This window comes from Bison bison, unplaced genomic scaffold (assembly GCF_000754665.1).
Source record: "Bison bison bison isolate TAMUID 2011002044 unplaced genomic scaffold, Bison_UMD1.0 scf7180017864141, whole genome shotgun sequence".
Taxonomy (NCBI): domain Eukaryota; kingdom Metazoa; phylum Chordata; class Mammalia; order Artiodactyla; family Bovidae; genus Bison; species Bison bison.
The window spans coordinates 4,567,585-4,578,263 of NW_011494713.1; the positions used below are offsets into that span (position 1 = coordinate 4,567,585).

The 10,679-nt window shown below is 54.4% G+C and overlaps 1 protein-coding gene across 4 annotated transcripts in view; it reads left to right on the forward strand.

The window, feature by feature from the left end:
* Window positions 1-1,185: 1,185 nt before the first annotated feature.
* AQP7 (aquaporin 7) overlaps window positions 1,186-10,679 on the forward strand; it is an 18,542-nt gene continuing 9,048 nt past the window's right edge. The window contains exons 1-3 of one of the 4 annotated variants that reach the window (XM_010840121.1): window positions 1,186-1,470; window positions 2,639-2,687; window positions 7,528-7,645. In XM_010840121.1, the coding sequence (XP_010838423.1) occupies window positions 2,662-2,687; window positions 7,528-7,645 (144 nt within the window). In that variant the 5' untranslated portion in view covers window positions 1,186-1,470; window positions 2,639-2,661. Of the gene's footprint in view, window positions 1,487-2,638; window positions 2,688-7,413; window positions 7,646-10,679 lie in introns of those variants that run through there. The other 3 variants (XM_010840123.1, XM_010840122.1, XM_010840120.1) reach the window with 3 other exon arrangements.

The following is a 10,679-nucleotide window of genomic DNA, read 5'->3' on the forward strand; positions in this document are numbered from 1 at the left end:
AAGTTCCAGACCAGACTCGTTCTACTGGCACCCTCTAGAGGACAGTTCTATTACCTGAGTTGGCTTTGCAACCGAACCCTACACTCCCTCTCCACAAGAGGCTGCCAGCCTCAGAACCTTCTGGACCCACTGCCCACCCTCCACGACTCCACCTGGCAGGTCTCTTTACAGTCTGCAGACCAGCAACCCCTCCCTTGTTTCTCAGCACCAAGTCATCTGCTCAGATCCCAGACTGCCTTTCTTTGGAGGCTCCCATGCTCCGGCTCCAGTACTCTTGCCTGGAAAATCCCATGGACAGAGGAGCCTGGTAGGCTGCAGTCCATGTGGTCGCGAAGAGTCGGACACGACTGAGCGACTTCACTTTCACTTTTCACTTTCATGCATTGGAGAAGGAAATGGCAACCCACTCGTGTTCTTGCCTGGAGAATCCCAGGGACGGGGGAGCCTGGTGGGCTGCCGTCTATGGGGTTGCACAGAGTTGGACATGACCGAAGAGACTTAGCAGCATGCCCCGGCTCCGGAGGTCCTCTCATAGACAGTGGCTGGTCCCCTGGCTGGCTCCTGACCTACCTTGGCCACCCACCTGCGGGCATGCCCTCTGGTCCAGCCTGGCTCCTTCCCAGAGGCCTTGCTTACTGTTCCCATGGGAGGTGTTTTCCTGAGGGCTGGGCCTAGCTTTCCGCTTTCCCCTCTAAAATAAAATGGGGGCTCCCAGAGGACGAGGCCCAGGCTTTTTCTCCTCCCTACCAGACTAAGAGCCTCCAGAGAACCAGGCTGGCTTCCACCTCCCCTCTTGGACTGAGGTTTTCCTGCAAATATGGCTTTAGTCTCTTCCCCTCAGAGTCCAGGGCCTGAGTCTCCTCTTCCTCCTTTGGGATGGAGGCTTCCTTAGGACTGACTCAGGGTCTTCTTCCCAGCCCTTCCACCTGGCTGTTGATCTTCAGAATCTTCCACCTCAAATCCCCATTCTGTGCAGTTCTGCCCACAGAGGGGGATTCAGGGACCTCCGGAGTCTCCCCCAGCTCCACGACCCAGGGGGGTACTTCCTCTGGCTCTGTGCTGGACACTTGGCTTGGTACAACAGGCCCTTCTTCTGAAACCGAGAGGCCCAGAGTGCCCACCGGGAGCTCCGCCTCTGACCTCACAAGGGCTGCCTCAGAACCCCGTCTCCACGGCACTGTTGGCAGGAGAAGGGGTGCTATTTTGGGCAGTGTGTCTGCACTTGGCTCGAGTGACAAGGGCCAAACCCCTGCTCCACTGACCTCTTCCCTGGAGGAGCAGAGCAGAGCAGCACTCGGGTCGCCCTGAGGAGGGCTGAGAGGCGGGCTCTGGCTGGGGACATAGGGACCACAGAGCCCTGGCAGGGGCTGCAGCCAGAGCCTGAGACGGTCATGGAGGAAGCTGTCCAGGGGCTGCTGTGACTGAGAGGCCCCAAGGCAGGCAACTGGGAGCATAAGGCCTTTCAGCAGAGTGAGTTGGGCCCCAGGTAGGGCTGGGACAGGGGGCCTCCCCTGGGACTCAGGCTTCGGGGATGCCATTCCTGGGGACCATATGGGCACGGGATGACCTTGGGAGTGGCTGGGGAAGGAACCCAGCTAGGAGTTGAAGGCCTGGATATTTGTTCTGGTTTAGTCCTGAGTTGCTGCCTCATACAGGCACGTCACACTTTCTTTCTGGGCTTCCTTACCTGTAAATTGACTGTTGGGATGACCAGTGGTGGAGCAGAGATTGGGAGCATGCGTGGGGCTAGGCTGCCAGGAGGGCCTGGGGTGGGGTGGGGGTGGGGAGCGAATAGAGACTGGCGGCAAGGGACCAAAGCGGGAGGAATGTGGATCGAGTAGGGGATGGATTCCTGGCTTTGCTGGGGTGGTTTCTCCCTCTGGAGCCCCTCCTGGGCCAGGGCTGAGGGTTTCTGCCGTTAGGGTGAGGTGCGGGAGCTTGCACGGCAGTTGGAAGAAATGGGGCTGGAGAATAGGGAGCATGAAAGATAGGGAGGTCCAGGTTCACCTTCGTGCTGACATTTTCAAGGAAAATGGGAATAAAAGGGGTGGGTGTCTTCAGGAAAGGTGAGAGGGTAGACTTTGTTCTGAGGTGGGGATATGGACTAAGTGAATTTTCAGGACCTCATACTATGTGGGGTGTATGTGCGCATGCGTGTGTGTGTATGCCCGTGTGTGTGTGTGTGTCCCCGTGTGTGTGTGTGTGTGTGTGTGTGTGTGCAAGGAGGAGGCAGATAAGGCCCTGGAAAGTCAGCAACAGGAGGGTTTGAGGTTCAACTGAAGGCAGTAATACCTGCCTGTGCGAGGGTGGAAAGGCTGCAGGGAGCCTGGGGGCATCTCCATTGTCCAGAGCTAGGCTGCAGGCTTGGGAAGGTCAGGAGGACCTTGGCAGGGCCCTGGCCTAGGGGGCCAGGGGTCCTGAGGCCAGCAGGGGTGGGGGTGGGGCTCCAGGGCCTCTCCCTATTGGCTGAAGCACACACACCCCTCATTCTCCCTTCTTGCCAGCTTGGCTGGGTTGAGGTGTTGGCACTGGCAGGAGCTGTCCCTGTGGCTTCTCCCCTGGGGGACTGAGGTCTGATGGGAATGAGGGGCCAAGTTCTGTGGCCCCCAGCCCCAGTGACCTCTCTTTGGCTTTACAGCATCTAAAAATCTCAAAGACAATATGACTCAGTCAGACAGGAAGAGGCGGTAAGCATCCCACATGTTCCCCTACCTCAGCCCTCCTGGTCCGGCACCCAACACACCCCCAGGGCCCTCCCTGACCCATCCTAGCTCCTCCCTCATGGCAGCTGATGCACCAAGACTCCCTCCTTCCCACCCTGCTCCAGCCATGGGGCCCGGAAGAAGAGCTTCTCCCACCTGCACCCATAGCCAAGCATGGGCTGGGCCCTGGGGTGAGGGGAGGCTCAGAAAGACCCAGATGATGAGGGTCAAGGGGCTGGGCAGGGGGTTCCAGCTGCCCCTACGCAGGTTGTGCTCAACTGAACTGAATTCACTACTTCCCACCTGCTCAGGCTCAGGTCTCTTCGAGGTGAAATGAAACCCAAAGTCCTTGCAATGGCTAAGGCCCTGCCTATTCAGTGCTTATTTCCTCTCTGACCTTCCCTCATCCTACCCATCCACTCTCCCCTCCTTTCCTTCCCTTCAAACATGCTCAGAGTCCTTCAGTGACCGTCCCCTCTACGTGAACATTCTCCCCGCAGTTTCCCGTGTGGCTTGCTCCCTTACCTCCTTCCTGTCTTGGCTCAAATGCCTCTTTCTCAATGAAGGGACCTGGCTGCCCGTTCCAAGACCTTCCTCTCCCTTTTCCCTGCTCTAGCTCCCGGTAGGTAGGTAGGACAGTAGGTAGAACATCTCAATACCACACTAATGTATGTGCTACTTGCTTCCTTTCCTTGCTGCCTGCCGGCTCCACATGAGCATGGGTGTTGGTCTGCTTGTGTGCTCCAGGATAGACAGAATGCATGGGTCGCCTCTGTGCTGTCAACGTCACTGTGCCCACTCAAGACTCTCCCAGGGCTTTGGACCCTGTTTGCCAAGACCCTCTAGTGGCCCAGACAGCTTATCCCCAGTTGAGGACAGGCTTCTTCCTGCCAACCCCCCTGCCTCCTGTGGTCTCAGCTCAGTCAAGGATCCGTCTCCCCCAGCGCTCCAGCCAGAAGTCATAGCCTTGTCCTTACAAGTCTGTCCCCCATGCCTCACATCTAACCACCATTCTCCTAAAAAGTATAAGAGGTGCTCACTTCCACCTCCCTATTCCCTCACACCCACCATGTGCCCATTCTCCCAAAGTCTCTGCTGAGCTGCCCTCCTCCCACCCCCAGGGGCTGCTTGCTCTGAGGGAGTTACCCATCTCCTTATGGAAGAACCCATCCGAGGGCAGGGTTTATTTGTACCCCTTGTGCCTGACTCCTAAGTAGATGCTCAACAAATGTTTGTTAAATGGATGAATACAAGTTAGCAGCTTGAATGGTTGGCTTGAGGTTAATTGAGTAGTTTGCAGCTGGTTGGTTGCTTAGATAATTAAATGAGTTGGCTAATAGGAGACCCAGTTAGTTGGTTAAGTTGCTAGGTTGATTAGTCAAAGAGTTGGTTGCTAAGTGGTCAGATATTTAGTTCCTTAATTAGCAAAGAACTAGGTAATTGGGGCTTCCCAGAGTGATAAAGAACCCGCCTGCCAATGCAAGAGACATAAAAGATGCGGTTCAATCCCTGGGTTGGGAAAATCCTCTGGAGGAGGGCATGGCAACCCACTCCAGTATTCTTGCTTGGAGAATCCCATGGACAGAGGAGTCTGGTGGGCTACAGTCCATAGGATCCCAAGAGTTGGACATGACTGAAGCAACTGAGCATGCATGTATTTAGGTAGTTACCTGGTTGATGGTTGGTTTCTTGGTTTGTAGGATAAGTGTTCTTCAACTCCCCTTCTGTGAGCTCTCTCATTTTTGCCCCTGGATGAAATGACCATCTCTGATTGGGTGACCTCCAAATGGGTATCTCTAAACCAGACCACGTTACCAGCAGGCTCCTTTCTGGTCACCTCCACTTAGCTGTCTAGTGGGCTCCTCAAACTCAGCACACCCAGAGGTGACTCCATCCTCTGCCTAGGCCTGCCGCTTCTCTCATGCGCCTCACACACCATTGTGCTGCTCCATCCAGAGCCGGGGCATCCCGGACTCTCCCCTTTCCATCCTCCTCTCTAATGAGACACACATCTGTTCGTAGGACTGCCTTCCTCTGGCCACCTCCACGCACCTTCTTGGCTCTGGCTGCCATTATCGTTCAGCCTGTCTGGGCTGAACATGTGATTGCTCACACATCCTCCACTCCTGCTCCCTCATTTCTGCCTCCAAGCAGGAGGCAGTGCTCCTGCCTAACTCCTCTACCCCAAGACCCTGTGGGATCAGACCCCTTAGCGTGGGCTATGAGGCCATCTGCCCTCTCTGCCCCTCTCATGCCGCTTTGCCTCCTCTCTCTGCAGCCCGTCCTTGCAGAATTCCTCTACACTTCACACACTGTCGTCACTGTAAGCCTTTGTCCAAACCATTCCAATGCCCAGGACTTTCCCTGACCTCCCTGATGCTCCTTCATCTGACCATCCATCTATTCTCGACCTAAATCTCCCTTCCTCTGGGAGAGCCTCCTCCTCCCTCTGCTGGGTCATTTGCTTCCTCCCTGCAGCCCCATAGCATCCAGCATTCACTTGGGGCAGCACTCCTTGTTGTTGTTCAGCTGCTAAGTCATGTCCAGCTCTTTGTGACCACATGGACTGTAGCCCACCAGGCTCCTCTGTCCTCCTTGCATTGCAACACTCCTTACACTGTAAGTAATTGCTTAGTAAATTGTTCATCTTTCTAAGAGCAGGGATCATGCCAATGTTCTTTACTACAGTCCCCAAACACATTGGAGAAGGAAATGGCAACCCAATCCCATGTTCCTGCCTGGAAAATCCCATGGATAGAAGAGTCTGACGGGTAACAGTCCATGGGGTTGCAGAGTTGGACAAGAGTGAGCGACTGAGCACGCATGCACTGAACACAGTTGGCAGTCTAGGCATTCAATACATCTTTGGTTCATTGGTTTGTTGGTGGTTGTCAGTTACTGAATCCTGCTTGCTGTGTGGTGAGGAGGAAGAGGCCAGGGTTCCAGGGCTCCCTTGGTGTCATTGACTTCCTGCTTTGTCTGCCTCTCCTCTGCCTCTGTGTAACCTTCTGGGACTGTTCTTCTATCTTTTAAAAATAGTATTTGTTTATTTACTCACTTTTGGTTGTGCTGGGTCTTTGTGGCTGCACAGGCTCTTCTCTAGTTGCAGCGAGTGGGGGGCTACCCTCTAGTTGCAGTCTGTGGGCTTCTCGTGGTGGTGCCTTCTCTTGCTGCAGAGCACGGGCTCTACGATACAAAGCCTTCAGCAGTTGCGGCTCCTGGGCTCTAGAGCACAGGTTCAGTAGCTGTGGCACACAGGCTTAGTTGCTCAGCAGCACGTGGGATCTTCTGGACCAGGGATCAAACCCGTGCCTTCTGCATTGGCAGGTGGATTCTTTACCTCTGAGCCATCAGGGAAGCCCCCAGGACTGTTCTTGAATTCCTGCTGCCTCAGGCTCTTCCTCAGCGCCAAGGAGGCCAGTCACAGGGGCATGGGAACACCTATGGGATGCTGCATGGCAGCGGCAGTTGGGTGGGCGCTACTGGACTGACTGTCCAGGCAGCGCTACATCTCCCTCTATATGCTCAGTCCTGGGTTTGTTTCCTGAAGTAAGGACAGAACAAGGACTGGGGTGGATGAGAAATGAACTTGGGTTCTCAGCCAGAAACGTAGATTGTGCTTTATCCATGCCCGGCTTACATTTCTCACTCTCAGGGCTCACTCTTTGCTGCTGTGAGGCTGGGGAAAGTCAGGAATCTGTGGCGGGGTGGGGGTGCTGTGGCAGTCCCCAGCAGGGTGAGGAAGTCGAGGGATAGGCAGCATGGGAGAGGGGAGGGTCACCAGTCTGAATAAGCACTAAGGCTGCAAGCAGGTATCTCCTCCTCCTCCTCCAGAACCTCCGGGCTGTCTCCTTCCCCAAACTCAAGTCTTGTCCCCCCAGCCCCAACAGAAGATAGAGCCTCTAACTCACTCTTTCATTTGTCCATCCAATCATCCATTTACCAAACAAATGTTTATCAATGTTCTACCGTGTGTCAGGCACTGTGGGAGTGCTGGGGATCTAGGGGAGAGTTACAGGCCTGCTGCGGTTCATGGGGTCACAAAGAGTCGGACGTGACTAAGCAGCTGAACTGAACTGAACTGAACTGAACAGATGACGTCTCAGTTTTTTCATTTGAGTGTACTCTGCACATCTACTACGTGCCCGGCACTATGCTGGACACTGAGAATACACTGGGGAGTAAGACACAGTCCATCTTCTCCTCCCTCCTTCCCTGTCATTGGTTCATTCATTCACTCACTCATTCACTCACAAGCATCTGTTCATGCGGACCTTGCTGCAAAGACAGAACCTGGTGTGTGCTTCGGGCCTCAGTGCTGTTCACAGAGCCCGGGAGCTAACTCTGCCACACCCTGTGCTGTTTGCAGAGCCTCGCAGTTGCCAGATCTTGCCTGATGCCTTACCTGTGTCCCCAGAACTCTGACCCCAGCAAACAGGCAGACAGACAGGCAGGCAGGCAGACAGCTGAGCTCTACTCTCCCCCCTGCTCTCTCCCACCTGCTTCTCCCGCAAGGCTCTTTGGCACCACAGACGGCACTTACAGGCTCCCCAACTGCCCCCTCTGCACCCTGACCTCATGGGTGCACCTTCCCAGTGGTCTAGTCTCTGGCACAGGAGGAAGAAGGGACGTGACCTGGATGTCCAACCCCAGTCCCTCTCCACGTCCCTGGACTCTCATGTGCCTCTGACCCCCGAGGTACCAGCTGCCCTGGGCAAGAGCAGGCATGTGTGGAGAGGCCACTGGGTTACCCATTAACTCAGCCATGACAGTAAGTTCACCTGATCTCATTTCTGCCCATGGGGCCCTCCGGCTGCTGCTTCAGGTCCACCCGCGTGTCCAAGGTGGTCTCGACACCTACAGCAACAAAGATGCAAGTCATATGGCAGAACGAGAATGTTCGAGAGTTCCTGGCGGAGTTCATCAGCACGTATGTCATGATGGTGAGTGGGCGGGGGGTACAGGGTGAGCAGACTCTGAGGAAGGGGTCTCAGGAAAGTGGGCCTCAGAAAGGCGGGGCTCCGTAAGGGCAACCCATGACCTGCTCCCCACCTCTGGGCCCTGGATCACACTGTCCCTTCCCCAGCCTCTGAGGGAGAAGCATAGGAAAACAAGGACTTGTCTTTCTCACCAAGTCTTTTTGGGAGAGAAAGGGCTCACGATATGTGGGCAAAATGAAATCCTGAGTTACAGGTGGGTGGGTGCATTGTGGGCATGACTGGGAGTGAGGAGAAGGGAAACAAAGAGTAAAGAGATTGGAGAGGATGTGGAGGCTTTGAGAATTAATCCTGAGGGTGATGCGGAGACACTGAAGGTTTTCCAGGAGGGGAGTGATATGGCCAGATGTGGGTTTTAGGAAGAAATTCTGGGCTCCGTGTGGCGCCTAAGCAGAGTGGGCAATGCTGATGGGAGGGGAGCCCAAGAAGAAGCTGTTGGGATGGCCTAGGACAGAGAGAGAGTGTGGGGAGGTCCAGGGTCAGTCTGGTCCAGGGATGCAGAAGAAAGCACACATCCGGGGGAATTAGAGAAGACAGAACAAAGGAGACTGCAAGCAACAGATGTGGGGTAAATGCTGAGGGGGCCATTTCAGCGTGAGGTCAGCTTTCCTGTGTTCAGGTGAGCTGCTGGGGGTGGGGGGAATCTCAGGGGTGGGGATGGCTGGGTATAGAGGCCTGGAACTCTGCAACGTGGTCTGGGCTGACACAAACACTTAGACTTCATCAGAACATGAATAGTGGTTATGGAATTTGTACAATAAGAACGTATAGAAAGAAAAATGAACTGAGTTGAGGACAGAGCCTGAAGAATGAAGAGAGCACACAGAAGGGACTGGGTGACTGGGGTAGGGGGAAGGTGGGGGGAGACCAGGTTACAGAAGAAAGGGGAGCAGTCAGCAGTGTGGGGGGCTGTGGACAGCCCGGAGTAGTAGGGTATGGCAACCTGGGAGGTCCTGGGGGACCTGGGGAGGGCTCTTTAAGGGGATCACAGGGGAGAATCCAGATGCAAGTGGGATGTGGGATTTCTTGGGGACTCCCTGTCCTGCCTCAGCCCAGTCACTCACCCATCTAGCCTCTGCCTTAAGCTGTGGCCACTCTTGCTTGTACCTTATGAAGGTCCGGGTCCGTGACAAGAAGGGTTAGCCTCTGGGGAGGGGAACAATGGCTTCAGGGGCACAACAGAGGTGGTGGTCGGGGGAGGGGAGAGGATGAGTGTGTGTGTGCACGTGTGAGTGTCTGTGCACTGAGTCACAGTGTAGGAGAGATAGTGGGACCCAAATTGCCCTGGGGACTCTGGACACCTGGGTTCTTATCCTGATCATTCTGCCACTGAGTCATCAGCTGGCCTTGGGCAGGTCTCTCTGTGCTCAGAGCCTGTCTTCTCAGACATTATTATTGTTGTTGTTTGGTCTCTCAGTTGTGTCTGACTCTTTGCAACACATGGACTGCAGCACGCCAGGCTTCCCTGGCCTTCACCATCTCCCAGAGTTTGCTCAAATTCATGTCCATTGCTTCGGTGATACCATCCAACCATCTCATTCTCTGTCGCCCTCTTCTCCTCCTGCCTTCCACACACTCATTCCCAGCATCAGGGTCATTTCCAGTGAGTCAGCTCTTCGCATCAGGTGGCCAAAATACTGGAGCTTCAGCTTCAGCATCAGTCCTTCCCATGAATATTCAGGGTTGATTTCCTTTAGGATTGACTGGATTGATGTCCAGGCTGGCCCCAGACATTATTAACAGTGTGAAACTGGGCCTCCATGAGCTTTGGAGCTGGGTGAATGCTGGCTGTGCTCTCTGCTAGCTGTATGATCTTACATAAATATCTTAACTGTTCAGAACTTGAGCTTTCTCAGTGGTGAGTGTGATGCTAATATTGAGCTGGCTGACTTGTGTGAAGAAGGTTTGGAGCTGGACACCCAGCATACACGTGGCTCATATGTGTTGGTTGATTCTCAAGCTGACAAACTCTCTCAGCTGCTCTCCCCTCCCTGCCTCTCACCGTCTCCCTCTCCTCCATTACCTGCCCTCCTGAGCCATGAAGACAGCATCTGGACCCTCTCTTGCCTTAATCCAGGGCAAAGTAATTAATTGCTGACCAGACATTCCAGCCCCATGAGGGTTGTTAGACCTTGGCACTGTGGAGGTGGGAGGGTGCCTCCTGAGAGCTCCTAGGGAAAGCAGGCACCACCCACATGCATTCCTGCCTGCCCACTACCCATGTTGGCGGTTCTCCTCCCTTTATTGAGGTTGTTATTGAACACTACTGCATATCAGGCACTGTAATGCTAAGCCCTCCTGTGCACCTTCTTCCCAAATCCTCATAACAGCCCTATAAGGGAGATGCTATTATTATCCCCATTTCACAGATGGGGAAACCAAGGCTTTGTGAGACAAAGTCACATTTTAAGCTAAGGATTAAATCCAGTCTAGCCTAATATCCTGATCTTGACCCTTGATCTCCATGCTCTGTCCCTTACCTTAGCTGGATTTCTAACTCTCTCCCAGCCGAGGGAAGGCCCTCAGGTCCAGGCTTTGGAAAGTTCAAGACCCCTCTCCAGGCCTTGGTTTTCCCTGGGAGCAGAAACATTTGCCACTCAGTTGCCGTGAGGATTGAAGGGAAGTAACATGTAAAAGAACTTTGTGAGATGTAAGCTCACAGGGGACATTGTGTTGTTATTTTTAGGTGTCAGGCCTATGCCAAGAAGTGGGGGCTTTCTCAGGTGATAGGAAACTCAATGAGTCATCAGCGTGAAGGTTTCGCCAGAAAAGCTAGAGTGACCTTGGGCCCCATTTATTGCAGCAACTTGAAGGAAGCAGACTGTTCTACTCAGTTCCACTCTAGCCTCCGGGGGTGTTGTCCTCCAGGCTGGGCCTGTGGCTATTGGAAGTACCTGGACAGGCTGGGCCACGTTCACTGGCCAGGGAGGGGAGGAGCTGGGCTATCAGTGCCCTGGAAACCCAGATGGGGGTGGGGGGA